The 23542-nt window shown below is 44.9% G+C and overlaps 1 protein-coding gene across 5 annotated transcripts in view; it reads left to right on the top strand.

Annotated features, from left to right (window-relative positions):
• The window catches only part of UBN1 (ubinuclein 1), a 1063877-nt gene that overhangs the window by 1011232 nt on the left and 29103 nt on the right, over positions 1-23542 (top strand). For 3 of the 5 annotated variants that reach the window (XM_085632215.1, XM_085632213.1, XM_085632214.1), the window contains 2 exons: positions 6057-6309; positions 6520-6609. The exons of 1 other annotated variant lie outside the window; for it this stretch is intronic. In XM_085632215.1, coding sequence (XP_085488341.1) covers positions 6057-6309; positions 6520-6609 — 343 coding nt within the window. The remainder of the gene's footprint in view (positions 1-6056; positions 6310-6519; positions 6610-23542) is intronic. One more of the 5 variants, XM_085632216.1, reaches the window with a different exon arrangement.

Raw genomic sequence — 23542 nt, 5'->3', positions numbered from 1 at the left:
GAGTGGTTGGCATTGAATGAACTCGCCCATAATCCTCTTGCAGTCATTAAACCGGCTGATAAGGGTGGTGGTATTGTGTTATGGGATACTAATGACTATGACAAAGTGATAGTTAACCAACTTAATAATTTGGACCACTATCGCCCTATTAGTGACAATCCTACTGCACGTCTAAAAGCACAAATTTTACATTTAACCACACAAGCTGTTAACGATGGATATATCTGCAGGAAAGAATTTGATTATTTGAACACTACCAATCAGAAAATCCCCATTATTTATGTGTTACCTAAAGTCCACAAAAACATTGATCAACCTCCTGGACGACCGATTATAGCAGCATGCGGGTCAATATTAGAACCTTTGGCCAAATATATTGATGTGTTCTTGAAACCGTTTGTACCTTCCACTCGGGCCTACATTAGAGACACTATGGATTTCATCTCTAAGATAGAGAATTCGACATTCGATAGTGACCAACAGTTGTTGGTCACGTTCGATGTCGAAAGTCTCTATACCAACATTCCGCAGGAAGAGGCCCTGCTGGTTCTGGAGTTGGTCCTAGAAGGTAGACCTAGACCTCACAATGTACCGACCTAGTTTATCACTGCCCTAGCTAACATCTGTTTAAAAAACAACTTCTTTGCTTTTAAAGATGATTTATACGTCCAAGTTAAAGGCGTGGCGATGGGGTGTTGTTTCGCCCCAGAAATTGCCAATCTAGTTATGGACTCTTTTGAGACACAGCATATTTTTAATGAAATGACTCCCTTTCCAACTAATATCACTCGGTGGAACCGATTTATAGATGATATTTTCATGATTTGGACCGGGAATGACACACAATTACTAGAATTTCACAGATGGTTAAATGCTCGTTCAATAAACCTCAACTTTTCTATGACATACAGTGACTCTAGTATCAATTTTTTGGACGTACAGGTACATAACAAGAGTGGGAAGCTTGAAGTTAATCCTTACACCAAGCCGACTGATCGGAACACTTTGTTACATTTCTCAAGTGGTCATCCGAGGAATTTGAAAGAAAATTTACCTTACGGTCAATTTTTAAGAATTAGACGAAACTGTACGAATAAAAATGATTACTTTGAGAATGCCGAGAGATTGCAAAAAAAACTTTGCGATAGAGGCTATCCGAGAAAATTGGTAAGAACTGCCTTGAAACGAGCATGGTTCACACCACGTGAAAGTCTGCTCACCCCGAAGGAAAAACAGGAGTCTAACCGTATGACGTGTGTTTTGACTTATAACCCCAAGGCTAATAAAATCAAGCAAATCATCTTACGTCTTTGGAGAGTAATTGAACATCTTAATATTCCCAAACCTTTGTTTGCATTTTGTAAGGGCAAAAACATACGTCAACATTTGGTATCAGCTACTCGTACGACACCACTGAAAGGAGGCCTAAGAAATATGTTAGGTTTGCCACCAGTTGTGGGTCACTTTAAATGCAATGGCTGTGTAGCATGCCCATACACGACCAATTCGAAATCTGTGACGCTGAATGGAAAAAACCATATTCAAAATGATTTTTCAAACTGTAACACTAAAAATGTCGTGTATTGCCTTATGTGCCCGTGTGACAAGGTATACATAGGGCAGACTACATAAACTGTTAAAATGAGAGTGATACAACATCAGTCCAGAATACGCTGTAAGACGCAGGGAGCTCCGCTGGTTCAACACTTTGTGGAGCGTAATCATAATAAAAATGATATAAGATGGTCTGTACTCATGGTGGTCAAGGCTCCTAATACCCTAACCCTTCAGGCTTCTTTGAACAAACTTGAGGCTCGCATGATCGAAAAATACCATACTGCTAACATTGGCCTTAATGATCGTGATGAAATTTGGGCACTGATCTAGCTCGTGTCTGTATGCTTGGTAAGCTGGAGCTCTTTCCTTGTTCTGTTTATTCTTCTTTTGTACTGATTTACGATGAGTAATAATGTATATTCTGTACAGTCCCTTGACACTTCCTGTCTGAGCTTTTGTATATATTTTTATGGATCCGTAATATGTTTTGGGAAGACAGATTGGTACCTAATCCTCTCCCCTACATGTTGGTATTAATGTGAGTCCTAGATTGTGAGCTCCTCTCTGTGCCGACACTGAATGCCCGATTTGTCACTAAGGCCTATTCTTCTTCCCCCTCTTTATCATTTTACTGGCTTTGGGGTTTCTGTGTACTTTGTGTTGTTTATGGGACTACTGGTGGTCCTATAATCGGTTTGTTGTTAGTCTTTGGCGACTTGATTTGAATAGCGCAGTACACACATGATTCCTTATTTTTTTTTACCTATGAGAGATTTTCTCTCTCGTTACACTTTTACTCGTTTGAGCGCCATGCTTGGGATGATAGGCTATTCTCTTTGGATGATGCCCTTCGTATCTTTTGTTTATTTATTCGTTTTGCACCAGTGGGTTCACGTTGTCCTACTTTTGTGTTATTTCAGTAGGCAGTAGCATTATTAGTCCTCTTTCCATTTTAGTTGTTCAACTCGGGTCCCGATCACGTGGGACGCCGATTTGCAGTCATTACCGAGGCTGCGAGGAGGGCTCGGTGCTCTGTGCCAAGACGACGAAGTAAGGTCCGTGAGTCCATGCCGGTCCCCGTTAGTGTGTAGGTAAGAATTATAGTGGGGCCTTGTTCCTTAACCTGTGGCTTTGTTTCTGCGCGAGTGATTTGGACATTGCTTGACTATATGCTGTTTAACTCTTCTGAGAAATGTCCGACTTGATCTTTTAGTACCTATCTCGATTTCCCTTTTAGATTTATGTCTCCCTAATGAAGTTGGCACCGCATAGTTTATTTGAGGTCCTGGAGATGTGCCTTTGATTGGGACATAAGAGTTGCTCCTCCCCTCTGCCGCAGTTGGAGTTATTTCTTTCGGATTAGTGCTGACAGATGGAATTCTGGTATGCGATTAATACTTTGGTCCTTTCTTGGATATCACCTTTGGGATCTATTCTTAGTGGTGAAATTAGGTCCACCTCTAGATTGGTGAGTGGCGGTTACCCTATCGCAGTTTTCTCTCTTTTGTTACCTCCCCTCTTCTAGAATTGGTATTAATAGATTCTTTAGTGTGACACACGTGGCTTTGGAGATGGTTGATTCTTTCCTCTTCCATGGTGGCTGTTTGAATTCCTTTTCGGTTTTCTTGTTTGATTTATTCTTTTGCTTTTTATGATTTATTGTTTTACGTCATACCCTTCTTTGGTATCAGTTCGTTTTTTACGGTGTTCGGCACATAGATTGAGAGAGTTTGTGTTTTGAATGGACATTGATATTTGTTTATCCCTTTGGAATTTGTTGTTTAGGTCTCTTTTCTTCACCCCTGTCCTGAGGAGGCCGTGATGTTTCTTTTGGCCGAAACGCGCCCGCGTCGACAGACTTTGTTTCCAGGAGTCTGATGAGAAAATTATATGATCTATTCTAAGAAGAATTCATGCACAATTTTTTGATTGAGGCTCTGTAGTGACCCTAGAGCCAATTGTGTTGATAAGACTTCCTCCTAGTGTATTACCTATAGGTTATAGGTGAACACTTCCTTTCCAATAATTTGGGTGCTAGGAACTTTATTTTGTTGTTATTTATCCGTATTACTATTCTAAACTTTTTGTGGTTTCTTTTTTGCCATTTTGTATATAAGTGTTATATATGTGTGTAATACATGTCTTTTGTATATGTATGTAAATATGTCCGTTGCATAAAAAAACCCTTAAATCTGGATGAAGTAATCCCTAGATTACACTAATTAAATTATGTGATCTTTTGTATGTGATTGTTTCTTTTTGTTGAATTGCTTGCATATGAAGAACAGGACTATGTACTACCAATAGAGGAATACTCCGCCCTCTATTGTGAATTCATTTTTCCTATATTTTTTCCTCCTGGCCACTTGTTCAATTTTGCCAATATTACTCCAGAAGGCACACATTTCCTGGGTCATAGGAGAATTTGTATTTTTTGAACACTTGGTCAGAAATGTATGCATATGGTTTTCCTACATTTCCGAGAGTCTTCACAAATATGTGCAAGAAGCTGTAGTTGCCTCATTCTGCTCGCCCCTTGGTAGCCCAGACAGTACAGGTTCACAGAGCTACATGTCATCTCAGAGCAGCCTCTAAATGTACTGAAGCTGTCACCGAATCTACTTTCTCCCTGCAATGGCCAGATCCTGACTGCTTGACTCCTGAATGCAATGAATTTAGCTTTCTAGACATTTTGGATAAATGCAAGACATACTATCTAAGGCCAGAGCAGCCTCTACAAATAAGACTTATAGGGCAAAATGAAAAAAATCCTGTTCTTGGTGTGCTGAGCATAGTACACCCAATATTGTCTTCATTAAAGCAAGTACCACCTTATTTGCTTCCCTTAGCAATATCTTCCCTTAGTCACAAATCAGTTCAAATCTATTGGGCTGTCATTTCACACTTTAGGCGGACACCAACCCAGCCATCACTTTGGTTTAATAAACTCTTAAGGGAATTCCTTAATGTTCTTTTCAGAGTCTTTCCTTCAATAAGAACTCCTCCTAGTCCAAGGCAGCTTAACACAGTTATATCCCAGTTGATTAGGAGTCTTCTGAACCAGTTCACAAGGCAGAATCGAAAATTCCTTCTGAAAAGATGGGTCTTCTATTGTCTTTAACTTCTGCCAGAAAGGTGAGTAAAATTCAAGCCTTTGCGATCAACGGACCCCTTTTTTCAGTTCAGACGCAAGTCATACCACAAACAAACTCACTTTTTATTTCTGAAGTGCCATCTGACTTTCATTTGAAAAAACACAGTAGACCTAAAAACACACTTTGACAATCCATGTAGTGCAGCTGAAATCCCTTTATACCTTAGATGTAAAAAGATGTAAAAAGTTTTATGTTGACAGCACAACATCTTTTCAACAAACTGATCGTTGATGTTTAGTGACTTATGGTCACCCACGGAACTGCCAATAATTTACAAGACAAGCTGCAGGTCACTAGATGCCTGTAGCCATAGTCTTTTGTCATAGTAATGAAGGCTATCCTCTCAAAGAAAATGTACCAGCACATTCCACAAGAAGTGAGTCTACATCCAGACCCTTATTCACAGGAGTTCCCTTAGCGGGTATTTGTAGGGCAGTAATGTGGAAGGACAGACACATCTTTATGTAACATTATTGTCTGTAATCAACACTACACAGACATGCAGTGGTGGGACAAGCGATTCTTTGTCATCTATTTCAATGTGGTAAGCCTTTTCTTTTCATTGTCTCCCACGAAACGCTAATAGTATCTGGTGAATTTACTGGGTGCTACTGATCCAAAAATTTGATTCTATGAAAGATCCAATATTGAAGGAGGGAAACGTTACGTACCTGTAACTGTAGTTATCCAGTATTGATATCTTTCATAGCTTTGCATAGGAACCACACTCCCCTTCATTCCAAGGTCACCCTTGTCATATTCTTCCTCAACACTTGTGTTTAACGAAATATGAGCTATTGTGACCTGGGTTGGGAAAGGGTGAATGCTGTTCTGTATCCTGATTGGCTGAAATATGGATCGCCTAAAATAACATAAATAGGCTACATTTTTGGCTTTATTAAAGCTTTTCTGCCAGTGTTCAACATTGGACTGTTCTCTTTGATTCCCATTGGAACTCCCAGCTCCATGACGGGCATGATTCAGTGAATCTATGAAAGATAACACTACTGGAGAACTACAATTACAGATAAGTATATTTTTTTCATCTACTTGGGCTCCCAAGTTTATAAACTGATTTGGCAGTTAGGTGGTCTTGTCCCTTTTCCAGCCATATGTATGAACGAGGAGACTGCTCAAGGCACAAACTATGAGTACTGAATTTGAAGTATATTGTGTACATATGGCCTTCTCTCTACTTGGACTGGACTGGCTTATTCTATCATTAGAATATAAGTACTGTGAGATGCAGCCCGGTCTGATATCAAAGCTTAATTGCTAATAATATCGTTGAAGACTTTGTGTTACTCCTGCCATTTAAATTCTTACTCGTGTCTCTGTCCTAAGACTCTGAAAGGCGCTGGGGGAACAACGTTTATGACTGCCTCAACCTCAGGAAGTGTCCTGGCTCCCAACTTCAAGTCGACCAACCTGCCTGGAGCCCTGAGCTCTGCTCCACTTGGGATTCTGTCCCCCATACACTCCTTTCCTCTGCATGTCATCTCTTTTACGTCAGAAAGTGCAGTGAAAGGGGGAGTGTCCACCAAGGATGCCATCGTCACAGGGCCTGCAGTAGGGACATTCCACCATGGCATTCACAGTAAGTGGCAATGTCTATTGAATCTCTCATGCTTACTATTGCATTTTACTTTCCTCCACTGCATGCCTCTGTAGATATGATTACTCGGGTGCCTCTCACTCTTCTAATTTTCCTTATATACAACCTGTCCAGTCAAGGAGTTGCCATTAATTGTCTTCTTTCCTTTGTGCTCGTCTTGTATTTTCTTTCCTTTTTTGTTTTTCTCTGCAGGTCTCTTGGCAGACCGGCAGACTATCTCCCCAACAGCGATGCCTTTCACTCGCTCCTCTTTATCCGCTCATGTACCACCCAGTTTTGAAGGTAAAGGGTTTGAATCTCTCATCCTATAGGAAATCACTTCTCTATCTTGCCATAACCATGTGTTTGAAGCATTGGGAGGCGACTCATCCTTTCATAACCTTCATTTATTCTGCCGTGGGATAGTCTTTTTCTAATGCATGACCTTTTCTACAGATTCCTGTGAAACCCTGGCAGAAATGCTAGACAAAATCTTAAAAATCATTTATAGATATGCTCTTGACTCACTACACCACGGACGTGATATATCAGAGATATTTTAATCATTGATGACCTAAGTTTCTTTTTCTGTGCGCCACCAAGGACAAGGGATACAGAGTAGTCAAGGATTCCCTAGTTCTCATGTGTGTTTTTTTCTCATTTATCGAAATATTCTTTGAATATGTTGGGGCTGAAGTCTTCGGGATTGAAGTCCTCAGTGCCTACTGCTGAGTAATGGCAGTAACCGGATCTACCCTCGAATGTCTGTGTTGTCTTGCTAGCTCCAATGGCGCTACTTCCTGCTCTCTGTGTGCCTTTATGCTTTTAGGCCCATTTGTAAATGGAGGGCAAATTGATGATGGCAGCTGTCAAAGTGAGAACGACTTTGGTTGAACCAGTCTTCCCTGTACAGTTATCTCTCCAAGATGATTACTGCCCAGAAGCATTTATAATGTCGCAACTCCATATTATGTGGAAAAATTAGCTTTAATTGAGCATTCAATCATTATCAGCCTTAGCATCTGATTTATTTTCTTTTGTGTTGTTTACGTAGTATGCAAGTATTTAAATTGGGTATATTCTAGCCTCACATTTCTTGATCCCTTGTGTGGATATTGCAGAGACCTTTGTCATCCCCCAGTGGAAAAAAACGTACAAAGATTGCTCTGCAGAATTAACCTTATAAGAAATCTCTATGGTTTTCTAAAACTCAACATGGCAAAGGGACAGTGAAGAAACATTAGAAAAAAGCATTGCTCCACAGAACTCTCCCTTGTCGCTTTCTGGGCAGTTATCCCTGCCCCCCTTCATTCTAGACACTGTATTCACCCCTCTCCCAAATCCACATGAAGCATTTTGGCCCACCATGTCATATGTGAAGTCAACCAGTGTCTGTACTGAGACTGTCAACTTAAGCTCCAGCTGTATCGTTTTGGGAGAGCATCATTTGCCCCCACTCAGGTGAAACAAGCACGTGGAACATGGTATTGTTAGGGACTTACTGGTCACACAATAGGTATTAGAGGGCAGTACATTTTTCCCATGTCCACTAACTTGAGACTTATTTCAGATGGCAAAGGCCCATCGTATTAATGTGGCTGCTGTACCTCACAGTGCAGGCAAGTAGTGTTATTTGGAGGTGGCAAGGATTCCCATTTTTCATTGAGTTAACATACCTGAATATCCAGCAACTGAGGAGATACACCTACAGGGTTAGGGAGGTGCCCTTTTCATAGGTTTTTCTGTCGGTTCCTGGCTCGTTGGACAAATGCTGATGCAACACATAAGGAAACATTCTGCATGCCCAGAAATTGAAGAAAACACAGGAACGTTTACTCAATGTTCTAATCTTCATAATGCTTCTCCACTTGTCTATATTTTGGCAGTATGCTGATGAAAATTTTGCACATGAACATTTACACATTTCATTCCATGTACCAACCTTCATAAGCTTCTCTACTAGTCTGCATTCTGGCCATATCTTGATAGAAATTTTGCACCCAGCTGCATATGATTGAGTGAAGGTCCTCAGCACTGTGACACAACCTCAAATGTTTGTGGTTTTAGGATGAGTTATGGGTTTCCAGTCAATATGGACATGAAACCAAGCAAACTACTAGGCGTGTGACAGTTTTGGGCCATGCTCAGTTTCAGCTCCACCCTGGCCTGGGTTTAGGTGGGTAGAGGCACCCCAGTTATCCATGTGGGAACTAAGGCCATATATACAAAATTACGAAATTGTGATTCCCAAGTGGCGGATCTGTAGAAATCACTATTTGGGAATCGCAAAAAAGACTAAGTAGCCTGCGATTTCCTTATAGCGATTCCTAGAGATGTGCATTCGCTATTAGGAAATTGCAAATTAGGAAATCGCAAAAGTGTGATTTCCTAATAGGAACTCAGAAAATTTACACCTGTGGGCCTTAGGGTTAGATGTACCGAATTGCTATTTCAGGCCATTAAGAAATGCTAAATAGCCTTTTGGCGTGTACAAAGGACTAAAGGTGGTTGCAAAAAGTGATTTCTACCCAGTAGAAATCACATTTTGCCATACCCTAAATAGGAAATCGCAAATCGGGATTACCTAGGTGCGATTTCCTATTCACACGTACAAAGCATTTCCTAAATGTGAAATTGGCATGTAGGAAATAGAATTACCATCGACTTCAAATCGATGGTAACGGCGTGCAGTTTTGAAAATGCACCTCAAATGTCTTTGTTCCTGTGCTATAGAGCACCCACTTGCCCTAGGGCAATTGAACGCTCTCCACCAGCACCATACTTTTTTCCCCTTTGATTTTTTTTTTGGGGGGGGCAAATCGCAAATTAGGAAATAAAAAAACATTCTTACCTGTGAACCTTAGGCCCAACCGAACTATTGGTTTTGCATCTCCTTAATAGCAATTTCCTAATATGTGACATGGGACTGATCAAGGAACAATGCATCTTCACTGAAGCCTTCTTTGGGTGCACCCCCAGAAAGAGGTACTTAATGTTTAGATAGAGGGTGACCTTATTTGAAGCATTGTGGGTGCCTTTTTAATGTGTGTACCTGGTTACCATCAAATCCAATTAAATGGTAATTGCATATCTTAAATACCCTTTGTGTGACTATTAGCAATTAGGAAATCCGCTGTACATGTGATTACCGAATCGTAAATAGGAAATCTCTTTGCAATTTTCTATTCTGCGATTCTCAAAATGCAATGTCTACAAGGAAGAAATCGCATTTTGTGACACCACATACATCTTTCATACATACCGAAAGGCAATTTCGCATTTCTTAACAGCCCGAAATACCGATTCAAACAGTTAAGAAATGCAAAATTGGGGGGCGTGGCCAACTGCTGAGGAAGATGGCCGAACACTAGGCTCCAGCACAACACTCCCGGCAAGTCAAAAAATCCGTGTATTAATCAGAGTGAAAGTCATAATCCGCCTCGCCACAACCCGTGGGCACCAGGAGATCCCCGAGACAAGCGATGTGAGAATCGAGCGCCGGAGAGCAGTGATACGCCCCAGTATTCAGCGCAGCGGCCTGGCAGCGACGCTCGTAATAATACCGGTGAAGCGGCCCTGTGACACGCAGCCGCCGGAAGAATCACCTGTGACGGAGTAGGGAGGGACTGCAGTTAACTCCTGCCGCGGCGAATGGTGAAAGCGACTACGGACACGAGCGGCCCCGGTGGCAGTGAGAGGCCGAGCGGAAAGGTGAGCACCAATGGCCTAACAGAAAAGCGAGCTTCCTGCGGGAGCGCTGGAAGCCACCGGGCATAAACTGTCCAAGACATGCGCATGCCAACAAAAAAATGACAGATCCCTCTGCGTTGGAAGCTGAGGGACCGGAATAAACACAACGCTTACCTGCGAGTCGTGGCGGCGACCTAGAAGCACAACTCAAGACCTAAGTGGCCTATAAGGAAAAGAACAGACCGGGGACTAAATTTAGTGGGCACCACCCACGTGGATGTGATAAACAAGATACATATTCGAGCCGTTGACACTGCTACCAAGACAGGAGCAATCCTGACGCCATAACAGCTTGAGGAAGGTGACAATCCTCGGTGGGGAGAGAGGAGCACAATGGAACAGAGTCTAAATTCAAACAAGACTTGGCTGGCAAAACGCGACAGGGTGGACAGAGCCCAGGCCCCAGAGCAGGCAGCAGAGAGTAACCAGACAAGTCCGAACACCCAGACCAAATTCTAAATACCCATTGAGAGAAACCATGGCAGGTCGGAGAAGTGGCCGAGTTGCGATGCAAGCGAAACTTGACAGATATGCATGGCAGATGAGGGCTGACACAAAAAAAACAAGGATGGCAAGATGCGCATGAAACAACGCGCTCCACTGAAGGGGAAGCGGATCCGACCTTACAGGACATAATGTCGGCCATTACTACTGTCCAAACCTCCCTGGAATCCAGAATGGACTCTGTCTCTTCTGAAGTCTCCCTGATAAGAGCAGATATCCGCAGTATGAATGCCAGAATCAAGGAAGTAGAAGCCACATCCGATTCATTAACCAAGGATACCTCCCTTCTCAAAAAACAGATCAAAGACCTCCAGGCCTGCAATAACAGAATGAAAACCAGCTGGATGATTACGAAGGCAGGGCCCGGCGCAATAATGTGCAAATTTTAGGTGTACCAGAGCGAGCTGAAGGACAGGCAACAGACTTGTTCATAGAAGAACTAATAATGAAGTATTTGCAACCCATAGGCCTGTCTAAGTACTTTCGATCGAAAGGGCACTGCAAGATAACATTTTTTTCCCGATTTTAGACTGAAAGTGCAAAGGCAGCGCCGTAGTTTCCTAGAAGTCAAAAGAGCCCTGCGAGAAAAGGAGTTCAAGTATGCTATGATATTTCCTGCCAACCTAAGGGTCGAGTCAGAAGGGAAGGTGTGGTTCTTTCACAGCCCACAGAAAACATGGGACTGGCTTGATGGATGGCGCACAGCCGGAAAAAGAACACAGGTTGACCAGCATGCAAGAACAAACTGGACCAGGCCAGAAAATGGCGCAGTGAACATAGCAGACACCAACCCGGCGCAAGACCCACTGGAGGTGGGCATCAGTGGATAATAAAGCACTGCAACATCTACCAGCCCAAGATACAGTTGTGAAAGGCCCGCGTGGTCCACCCACAAATCTAAGCTAACTAGGAGATTACTGCAGTAAGAAGGTGAATCAACGGCGATAGACACAAATCAACGCTCCTGAGAACGTGAGGACTGATACGCAAGTATAAGAAGGGACTCGTCCCTACTAGATTAAGTAATTTACACAGGCTCTGGAATAGATGGACTCCGGGGGTGACGTTGGATCGCGCACCCCATCATTTAAAGGGTGGGCGATAGGCACTCTGCAAATTTGGGGAGGCGGGAGGTTCAGTTCCCATCATGCAGGGAGGCTGTGAGGGGGGGCAGGAAAGGGCAAGTTGGGGGTGGGGAAATTCAGTTACTCCACATATCAGTCGTCACGATGGGGAGCGGGGGAACCCGCAGCAACAAGCATACAAGTGGGAAACGAAGGGTAGCTTACCGTCCTGGATTCGATACAGAATAGACCGCACAAACATTGCGCACTAAGCAGATGATCCTGTTACCCTCAGAAAAGATGACAGTCAGAGGGGAAGGTCCCTTTGATCCCCTACGTGGAATTCACCGGGCTCGTAGATAAATTAAAAAGAGGGATTGTACTTCAATACATAAAACGACAGGCGCCTGAGATTGCTCTATTACAAGAGACGAGACACAAACAGAATCAGAAACAGAATTGTTGTTGAAGCGGTAATATCTTCACTTCGGGACGATCAGCATTCACCCTGTTATTTACTTATGAACACCGCGGTTCACTATCACAGTCACTATTATAAGTGGTTCTACACTTATATACATTTGATCGTCAGCAAATAGGCTGATTCCATGTTTCCTCTCATTTACAGTGTCGCCCCTGACGAAGGGCTTTGACAGCCCGAAATGCATTGGGCAACCAGGCTATCTTGGATAATATGTATTTCAAGCTAATATTGGAATTTACATGAGTTAAAGAGACTATTTGGATACTTTGGCTTTGAATGTTCAATAAACTGAAGCAGCTTCGGAATAATGTCACGGTTTACTTCACTAATTTAAGCTAAGGATTAAATTCCAATTCTGAGTGCAGCATGGGAGACACGCTCCTAATCAGGAACGCGCTTTCATCTATTACAAGAGACCCACCTGGTAGGCAATACCTGTAAAGCACTTGATAGATGCGGCTATAAGCTAGCAGCCCATTCGGGATTCACCTCTGGATCTAAAGGGAGTGGTATACTCATTGGAAATTTTGCCCCTAAAAAATCACAAAACATGAACAGATGCCATGGGAAGATTCGTAGCAACAGCCGGTACATGGGAGGGGAATTCAATTAACATACTCTCGGTGTACATACCCCCTGCCATGAAGAAGACGACGACACTGGCAGATTTCGGCAGACTCCTGTTAGACCTCCCGGACGATTTTCTGCTGATGGGAGGGGACTTTAATTTAACGGTAAACGAGCAATTTGACCGGGGGGAAAACATGACACGTCACAGCTGGCAGACTTTCTATTGACCTTTGGTCTCGCAGATATCTGTATCGGGTGCCCACGGCAGCCAGTCTCGCATTGACTACCTATTGACACACACAGAGGACATCCCCAATTTCAGAAAGGCAAGGTGTTTAGCGAGGGGTATCTCCGACCACTCCCCAGTCCTCACTCAAATAGTAATGCATCCCGATACTGGACCAACAGCTCTTGTGATCGATCAATCCATGGTGTCTGAAAATCCCACATGTAAAAACAGAACTAATAAAGGACACAAACTTTTATTTTAACGAAAATACAGGCACAGTAGAATCGTCACAAACCCTGTGGGGAGCATTTGGGGCAGTGTTCAAAGGCCGCGCTCTTGCACTAATAGTTGGCCACAAAAAAAGATTTAAGGACACACATAGACACACTCGAGAGGGAAATTCTGGAGGAGGAAGCAAAGGTAACAAATAAGCTAGACACTCCCTTAGTATGAAAAGACTCGACTACATGCAGCTATTAATGGAGGCAGCTAGGTCCAAACAGAAGATCACACAGCACAAAATTTATGAGCTAGGTGAGAAAACGGGTAAATTGTTGGCCTAGTTGGAAAAGCGGGACTGGGCCCAGAGGTGGGTGCCCCTACTACGGGGCGATGAGGGAGACGAGTTGAGAGATCCACAGATGATTGCAGAGACATTTGCGTCTTATTTTGCCACATATATACACCCACATCCACTACTGCACCAATGGACTCTAGAGATCGGCTGGCCACCATTCCAGTCACCTCCTTGACCCCGAAGGACCGTGAATCTCTAGAAGGAGACTTCACAGAGGAGGTATCAGTGGCCATAAAGGGTATAAAATCGGGGAAAGCCATGGGGCCCAAAGGGCTCCCCATTGAACTGCTAAAGTTGATAGCCTCTAAGATAACACCTCACCGCGCCATGTACCAAGAAAGTTTCCAGAAGGGTTCTCTCCCAGACGACCTAATATTAGCATCAATAGTGGTGATACACAAGCATGGTAAACCGGCAGAGGAGTGAGGATCCTATCGACGCATCTCACTGCTCAATGCAGAAACAAATATTTTGGCCAAAGCACTGGCCAATCGACTAATCCCCATCATTAATTAACTTGTACATCCGGATCAGTGAGGCTTTATGTCTCTATGCCCTTAACCTCTGCAGATTGCGCAGAGTACTGGGAAGACCAGAAACAATCCAGGAAGATGCAGCCCTTCTTTCACTAGATGCCAGAATGGCATTCGACACAATCAAATTGCCTTACCTATTTACAATATTGGAGCGCATGGGCTTTGGCCCTACGTACATGAAATGGATCAAACTTCTATATACCGACCCGACAGCATAAATATTATTCAATTGCCACACATCCCAACAATTCCGATTGGGAAGGGGAACCCGACAGGGCTGCCCTTTGTCGCCTCTCATATTCGTTTTGATGCTCTAGCCATTAGCGACATGGGTGAGAGGAGACCCCTTGATCAGAGAGCCGAAATGAATGGAACAGCATGAAGACAAAATCTCTTTATATGCCGATGACATATTGCTATATGTAGCGGCCCCGGCAGCTTCAATCCATAGGATCCTACATACATTTCCGATCTTTGGCAAACACTCAGGCTACAACATATCTAGGAATCTATATAACTCCTGACCCACTCCTATTCTATGGTACAAATCTCCAAAGCCCGTTGAACCAGTTGCATAATGACGTGCGACACTGGCTAGCTCTGCCCCTGACACTTTTGGGCAGAGCGACATTGTTCAAAATGTTGGCACTGCCCCGGTTTTTGTATGTGCTACAAAATACCCTTTTTAGGGTCCCAGACACATACTTTACTAACATAGAGAGCGCTCTAAGGACCCTACTGTGGGATGGGAAAAACCCACGTATAGCTACACAAAAACTGAAAAGAGGGTGGTATGATGGGGGGATCTCCCTGGCCAATCTTAAACAATATTACTTGGCTTCCCAACTAGCAGTAATTAACTAATGGATCTATGGCCCCCAACTAGAGCCAGCCTACCTTATGAACAAATGGTTAATGAGCCTGGGTAGCCACCAGAGAGCTCTTTACAAAGACCCTAAACTCCAGCGGCTCACAGGTCCCACGGCCCATACCATAGCAATCTGGCACCAGGCATCCAAGAAAATCTGCTGGTATAAGAAATTAACAAAAGCAGCACCTTTGTGGGAATCGGAATAACTAGGTACACTGAGTAACCCTGGGTTTGATAGATGAGACACTATTGGCAACTCGACAGTTGGTGACATATGGAAAAGAGACTGTAATCCTGTTTGAGTTACAAGCAGAGTACCAACTCGCAGGCATGGAGACCTTCAGTTACCTAGGTGGTCCCCAGTGGAGTAGCTTTACCTGAGGCATCCCCGCTGGAGGACAGACTTCTCACAGAGCCTATGACCCGGAAAGCAATAGCCTTGACTTACCGGTAACTGATAAACAATAGACCGGACCCACTTATGCGCATAAGACACCAATGGGAGGCAGACGTAGGGAGCTTAGAAGAAGGCGAACAGCAGGATGCTCTTTCCTCCCCACGAGAGGTAGCTATACCAATGAGGTTAAGGCTGATCCAACTCTTTGAAAAACTTTATTGCATGAATTAAAAAAACCTTTGCAAGTTACAAAAGATAAAAGTTTACATTTGAAAAGAAAATAGAGCCCTTTATAGTAAAATACCCCCGGGTCCCCCGATTGTCAGAGGTCTCTTGTAGTTGTCCTGCCGCCGATACATTGATGATGATCCCTTTGGGGCAATTGTGGTCTTGTCCAAGTTTTAAAAAAATTGAGTCCCGGAGTAAGCCAACCTGTGTGCTAAGCCCCTTTAGTCAGTTAGTTTGATGACTCTAACAGTTTATCCTTTGTCTGGATGTCTGCGAGGTGGACCTGCCAGTTATTTTTCTAGTGGAGGTTGCTGTTGATCGATCCCCTCCCCTAGTTTTTTTGCAGCACGATCCGTAAACCTTACTAGTGCACAGTTTAAATTGGTGTTCCGTGGGTCAAAGCAGGCCAGTACTGCGGCTCTGCATGATCTGACCTCATTGATGATCCAGCCTTTCCGTAAAAGGGACCTTCTTTCCTTCAGCAAGTTTGGACACAGGCATAGGATGTGTATTATGTTTTCCCTATGGTTACCACAAAGTCGACAGTGTTCCTGGGCATGATCTCTTTTCCATTTGGGCAGATGGCACGACAAGTTGATCACTCCCATTCTTAATTTTGAAAAACTTAATTTAGTGCGTGCGGTAAACGGCAGGGTTAGATACCTCTGAGGCTTCAGCTGGACGTAAGATAAGAGGGTCATCCAGCCGTGGCTTCTTCTTGCTAGACATGCCTTATCTTCTATTGAGGAGAGTTTTTTTGCACTTATTTTTGCTAGCCTTTTGAATTCATTATGGCTGACTTGTAGGTTCCAAACTTCGTTCAGGGCTAGAGTTTTTAGTCCTCTTGCCCAATATTCATGCCCTGCTCGCCATCGTTTCGTATTCAGGCAGGTCCATAGGTGTTGCGCTAGGCTGTCTTCTTTTGACGACCTCAGTTTGTGACAGCACGTTAAGAAGCTCATCAGCCTGGCCAGTGATTGATTACAGATGCCCAGTTCCAGCCTGATTTGGGCAGGTGACGTGTGTGTTAGTAACTGGAACACTATTCTGAAGATTTTTGCAATGATTTTCTCTAATTGGCCGCTATCCAGTCCTTTTAGCGCCTCGCTTCCGTACGTTAATGTAGGAATGACTTTTGCCTGTGCTGCCTGCAGTGTTGGGGCGAATGTTGGGACTAGTAGCTTCTTGTGAATAGAGCGGAGTGCAAAAGCTAGCGCTGCTCCCTTCTTTTTTTGTTCTTCTAAGTGGGTTTTATATCTTCCGTTGTTGTTGAAGAGAACTCCTAGATACTTATGGCAATTGGATTCTGCAATGCTTTCCGAATTTAAGACCCATGCCAGCTTCTTGGGCCTTCCTGGATGTACCGCCAAGATTTTGGTTTTCTTATTGTTTATCTGGAGCTCGTTCTTATTTGAGTATTCGGCAGTAGCGTCCATAAGTCTTTGCAGGCCAATCTTTGTGTTACTTAGGAGAACCACATCGTCAGCGTATAGAAGATTTGACAGCTGGAAACTAGCTAGTTTGGGAGCATGAGAGTTTACCTTGTTTAAGGCTTCCGAGAAGTCCGATAAAAATAGGTTAAAAAGTGTGGGGGCCAGGACGCATCCTTGTTTTAGTCCTTTCGTCGTTAAGATTGGGCGTGACAGTCTGGAGCCATCCCCAATCTTAATCCTGACCCATGTGTCCTGGTGCAGGAGCTGTATGGCTCTTAGAAGGCCATTTGGGATGTTCAATCTGGAAAGCTTCTGCCAGAGCTTGGCCCTGTTGACGTTGTCAAACGCGGCTTTATAGTCTATGAATCCCATGTAAAACGGACTAGTACTAGTCTCTGCCTGGTCTATCAAGCAGGAGAGAGTCATAAGATTGACCGAGGTACCAGTGTCGCTTGTAAAACCGGTTTGGTTCGGAGGAATTACAGAATGATCATCAGCTCATGCCTGAAGTGAATTGAGCAGTATCCCAGCGAAGTACTTCGCTTCATTGTCGATGAGGGCGACTAATCGATAATTCCCTGGAGATTTTTTGTCCCCACCTTTGAAAATTGGCGCAAGAATTGATCCTTGCCAAGAGGGCGGAATAATGTTCTTTTGTAAGATGGAATTGAAGAGTGGAGATAGCTTGGAAGCCCAGAAGGCCGGATCCTCCTTGAACAAAGCCGGACGGATGCCTCCTGGACCTGGGGCTCCATCCTTCCGACCCTTTTTGATCTGTTTTTCAATTTGGTCCTCCAGGACTATTCTGTGAACGATACTGCTTTGATGAGTTAAACTCTGTTAGTTTTTCAGTTATTTGACCTTCGTTGGAAAGTTCTTCCTTGGTTGGCGTTTTAATATGTCGCTTTGAAGGCAAATTTGCCGCTTTTAGAGCTTTGCTGCCCTCTTCGCCGGTACACTGATCAGAAGTGTTTTCTTGACGATCATTGAAGTGAATGTGCAAAAACGAATACCACTCAGACTCCAGTATATTTGACGACGCAGCTTTCGGGACATTCCCTCCAAGACTATTAATGGTACGCGCGAACCTCGCAGAATTATTTGATTTTATGTCTTGATATAATTTGGCCCAAAAAGAATTCCAGTGAGCCCTGCGATGTTCTCTTTTTACTTTCTTCAGGTGGTTGCGGGCTTCTCTCAGTTTGATTATTGTTGGAGGGTCCGTTGGCTTTGTTTTTAATTCCCGCCATAGCTGATTCATAGTTCTTTTTGCTGATCATATCGCGGGATTCCGGGAGGTCGGCTGTTGCGCCCCATTTGGTTTTGCGTAAGTTATTGGTTTTGCGTGTCTGTCAATTCAGTTGCAAATGTCGTCCAGTTAGCAATCTGATCCTGCTGGTACTCTCAAAGATTTGTTTTGCCTCTTTTGTTACCTGCTGTAGTTTACTAACCGAGCACTTGATTAGTTTTAGATTGATCGTGTAGCTATCAAAGGCTGGAGCCCTTGCCTCTGCGTGTTGCATTAATCTGGTGCTAAGTGATATTTCTAGAGGGCTGTGATCACTTTCTGTTCTATTGCCGAATCCGAAGCCTAGTATTTGATACAGGAGGGAGAGGCTGACAAAGGTGTAGTCAATTAAGGATGCGCCATTTTTCGATAGGTATGAGAGGCCGGGTGGCTTGCCGGGGAAAAAGAGCCCATTGAGGGCTCTAAGACCAAGGTGTTCCAGGTTACCTTGTAAGGAGCGTCGCTACGGGTCTTCCTTGCACCATCCTGGAAGGTCCTGCGGTGATATGACCCAAATGCTTTCCTATGATTTAGTTACCTCGTTTTTCTGTAGGTCAGACATTAGCCACATGTTAAAGTCACCAGATAGTATTATGTCTACATTCGGGAGTCCAGATTTCATTCTTAACACTGACGCTGTCACCTCATCTGAGAAGGATTTCCTCGACACTGAATTTGTGCGAACATAGGCTTTCATTAGAGCGATGGACCTGGGCTGGCCTTTGTTTGTGCTAAAAGAGATTCCCACAGACTGGGAAATGGGATGAGCTCACAAGATTCCATGAAGCAATTGCATTTTTTATTGATATATATATTGCTAAGCCACCGCTGCCTCTTCCCGAAGATTTCAGCTTCAGGGCTGGAATTTGGTGAGTTTTGAGCCCTTCTATTTGCTGCGGCTCCACGAGCCATGTCTCTTGTAGTAGTATTATCTCAAATGATCGTAAATAGGAGATTTTTGCTTTGTCCCCCAGTTTATTTGATAGCCCATTAATGTTCCAAGAGCAAATTCTTAACTGACAAGTGTCGTGACCCATTTGGCTGTTGTAATGTCAGCGAAGCAGCCAGGTTGAGTTTAGGGAGCCCGCCAGCCATGACCATGTTCCAACCTCTTCCAGATCCCTATTGAGTGTGTTCTGGTCCTCTCTTGCTTTTTTAACTTTTTGGTCGGAAGTGGGAGTTTTATTACAGGCACTCCTCAAGACTGAATAAACTGCTCTTTTTTCGGCACGTGGACGCTCAGTGCCTCGGATTTCCTGCAGAACATGTGGGTAGCCTGGTTCCCTGCCGGATAGTATGAGTATGCCCCACTGCTTTGACCCTCTGCCTTCTGCAAAGGCATTGGGTCAGAAAGAGCCATATGAGTGGTTGTGGTTGGCTCCATTTTCCCCCTATATACCAGGTGTGCCTGATCTGCCCCTGCTACATCCTTTTCCTTTACTGGTAGCGGAGTGCCAGTCTTCTTTTGTTTGTCGCTTTCCAGTGGAGTTGGTTGGTCCTCTGATTGTCTTTTTGGCTCATCAGTTCTTTTTGAGTCATAATGCTCTGTAGCTGCTGCTCGTCTGTAGGTGTTAAACAGCGGGTAGAGGCTCAGATCTTGTTTAGACCTGCGGATCTTATTACGGCCTTTTCGCTTCCTTTGTCTTTTCTCCTTGCCAATCTAGTCTTCCATGTCCTGTTCAGTTAAAGGTGGTGAAGTGAACTTTGCTTTGCCCGCAAGTGGGGATTTTCATTGGTCACTCATTGAACTGCCAGTGGCCGATGTATCCTGGAGTGATGGCGAGGCCCTAACTTCTGCCCCTCGCGCCCCTGAATTTGCTGCCGCCTTTACTTTGTTTACAGGACATGAGTCGCCGTCACTATTGCTTGTGGGGAATGGCTTTGTGTTTGTGATTTCTTTTAGGTCTACCAACAGTTTTTCCATCATCACTGGGAGTGTGCTCAGTTTCTCGATTATTGGTGAACAATCAGATTCTTGTTGCGGGTGGTCTACTGCCTCTTGGGCCCGTCTGATCAGGTTGTTCAAATTTGTAATCTTATCATCTATTTTGACTACGTACACAGCCAGTGTGTTCAAGAGGCTGATTTGTATGTTCATTTTGTTGGCTTGATAGGTCATTGCATCGGCTGACCTTTGTAGAATGTCCAGAGCTGTGGCCCATGCCTTCTCTTGTGTGAAATCCTCCTTCTTCTCCCCCTTTGGAAACGATGATGGCCGAGGATGGCCAGGGGCGTCTTTGCCGTATGAAAACAGCATTTTTCCCATTCTTTTGATTCTAAAAAGTAGAGATCTCTCTCCACAGCGCGAGCTTCCTCCGTGTATAGCAAAGGCGCAGACCCACTCGAGTCGTGTTGTACACGTTGGGCAGATTCTCTTCCTCCGTCCCCCCAAGGAGGTGAGTGCTCTTGTGGTGCAGATGGTATGAGAGCTGAGGGGACTTCTCCCTCCTCCGTCGTATCGGTTTGACTATCCTTTTTGGCAGGATTTGTTGGTAGTTCGGTATAATTACACATTGTGTTCAAGCTGACGTCGGGGGGGGACAGTGTTAATAGCTGCAGGATCGCTCGTTGTCTCTCTGTTAGGTTCTGTTGAGGGATCAATGTTATTGAAGGTAGGATTTGGTCTGGCGACAGAAGTGGCTGCAGAGTCGCACCTGGGCACTGATTGAGTTGGGGTGGTCTTAGTGTTGGGACTTGCCAAAGTCATGACTGCGAAGACCCCTATGCTGCTCTGCGTGGATGAATTAGGGTCTCCACCCTCCTGTGATGGTATGGGCTCGTCAAATTTGCTGGTGACATTCGCTTGGTTATTTTTAGATTTATCTATCTCATTGTTGCCGCCTGAGCTTCCCTTGCTGATGATCACTGTGGGGATCAGAAGAATGGGTAATCTCATGATTTTCATATTGCTCGAAAAGACGACTGACCCTGCGTCTTTCAGGAAGGCAAATTTTGTCATTATTTTTGGTTGGTTGCTGAATGGGTTTCGGTCCGCCGCGCCTGCACCCTTCGAATGTAGTTGGGAAGTGCTGACTGTAGTGCTTCCAGAAACACTTGGCGACAGGTATAATATCCGGTCTGTGTCCTCGGTTCATGTCTCTAGTTTTTCTCTCCGTTTCTTTTGCTTTTGTGGGGCTGTAGACCTCAGCTTGCCTGATCTTATCCTTTGCTTTGGCCGGAGGAGGGAAAGAAAAAGCTAAGAGACCTGTCTTGGCCGTCCAAGATGTCCGTGCGGGCCGCGTGGAAATTGCAGGTGGATCAAGCTCGCAGTGGAGCAAGGGAGCAGAAAAGCAGGTGTGCTCTCTGATTGCCTGTGCAGTCTCCGCCGTCTCCACCTCAAAAAGGCTCCGGCTCCGAGGCGAACAGCAAACACTCAACGCCCATTCCTGGAAGTAACTCTCCAAGACCAACTGTAGTGGCAAGACACCTCAATCTCAAAAACTGCACAGGACGTACTTTTTAGGGGGGACCCTGGTTAAAATGAGGAGGAGGCCAGACTTTGAGAGTCTGAGGCACTGTACCCAGGAGGGAACGCTCTTCCATACGCTTTGGGAGTGCCCCGCAATTCAACCCTATTGGGAGGGAATCATAGCCAAACTTAAAGAAGTGTGGGGAAGAGATTTCCGGCTCCTCACAACTCTGCTTGCTTTATGTATGGGAGGCTATCGATTTAACACACACCGAACAATCCTGGGTCTCCCTGGGACTGGCCCTGGCTAAAAGAAACATTGCCCAAAAATGGGGAGTAGGGGACATGCCATCATTGATGCGGTGGGAAATAGACATGGACAGAGCTATCTTTGCTGAAAAAGAGGTATTCAAAAACAGAGGTTGCCCGAAGAAATAGGACAGGGAGAGAGAGAAAGAGAGAGACTGAACAAGGAGCGCAAGGCCAATCGAGCCATTGGCTCATGCAAACATGCCAACAGCTGCGTGTGTCTCGAAATCTGTGCACCCCAGATCACAGGCCTGGCATCAAAGTCAGCGCGAAGTCCACATCACATTTAGGAAATGCAAGCAGTAGCCAGACTGAAATCAGGAATGAAAGCCCCTTTGTCTCAACACACAAAGCCGAAGGCCAACCGAACCCCTGACCTTGGTCCTGAATGCGGCTGGCACACCCTGCGTGAGATACCAGCCTCTGACGACTCCCACACCACAGACTGCGCTAATGAAACACCAACGTGCAAACACCCCACACACACTTGTCCCTGCACGACCTACACCTGCAAGGGATGCCCTTGACACATTGGCTAAAAACTACCCATACGTCCAAATGTTGCACACACATACAACTCATTGCCCAGAGCTGTGGCATATCGTCCACTGCCCTTCCGCCGGTCTGAGGAGTGCCGGTGCCATGAGTCCAACAAACGCAATGGCAGGAATTCCCGGGCACATGTACAACCCCTGTCACGTGGAACTGTACCGTGCACGAATGCTGCATCTGTTGGGATCACTGCCACTGGCAGTGTTGCGAATCAGTTTCCGTCTGAGTTTCCGTCTTGCCTACGTCACCTGCGTCCAGCCCTGGTTCCACTGTCGATCATGCACATTCGAGTGGCCCATGGAGGTCTGCCTTTCCAACGCAACGGTAGCTGAATTGGATTATGACCTGACAGTGCGCCCCCTGTTGGCCCACGACCAGGAGTGTCACCGGGATAGCCGTGCATGGGATGCACTGATCTTTGGCGTATGTGCTAGCAGTTGCGCATGGGAGATTGCACAACTCCTCGTGTGCAGTGACCACATCGAGGCGCTCCTCTATTGGGCTGTGTTGCGGATTGGGGAAACGGCGTGGACTGAGCACATCTGCCCTGACCAGTTAATTGATTGGCTGACTGTGGTATTCCTAGAACCCGACAACGACGTACTATTGGAACACAGTGCACATGAAGCTGCACTGGCATTCATGGACGAGTAACTACGTTCCTGCATCCACATCGGATTGTCACCCACAGCACAGGTCCCAACACCTTGTTGCATCGTGGGGAATGCTCACATATCCCACCACAACAGAGGACATATCTGCCTTCGTCTGGACTCTGAATGCATGTGCGGGGAACTACGCGTGTGTGTACACACCTGTGCAAAGTGATGCAGTTCCATGGTCGGAGCAGCATAGCTTCGTTTTGCAACATTACCAAATCGGACACACTGCTGGGGGGAGAGCACACACGGCAACATAGGACAACATGTGACCTTGTCGGACCCTTTCACCTGATCACTGTCAGCAGAGCAGACAGTCTGCTCAGTCCTGTGGCAGAGCACTATGCAGACCCCATGGGCTGGGAGTCGTGCCCCC

The sequence above is a fragment of the Triturus cristatus genome, chromosome 10, assembly GCF_964204655.1.
Source record: "Triturus cristatus chromosome 10, aTriCri1.1, whole genome shotgun sequence".
In the NCBI taxonomy this organism is placed as follows: domain Eukaryota; kingdom Metazoa; phylum Chordata; class Amphibia; order Caudata; family Salamandridae; genus Triturus; species Triturus cristatus.
The sequence above is the reverse complement of the archived record's forward strand: the minus strand, read 5'-3'. Positions and strand labels throughout refer to the sequence as shown.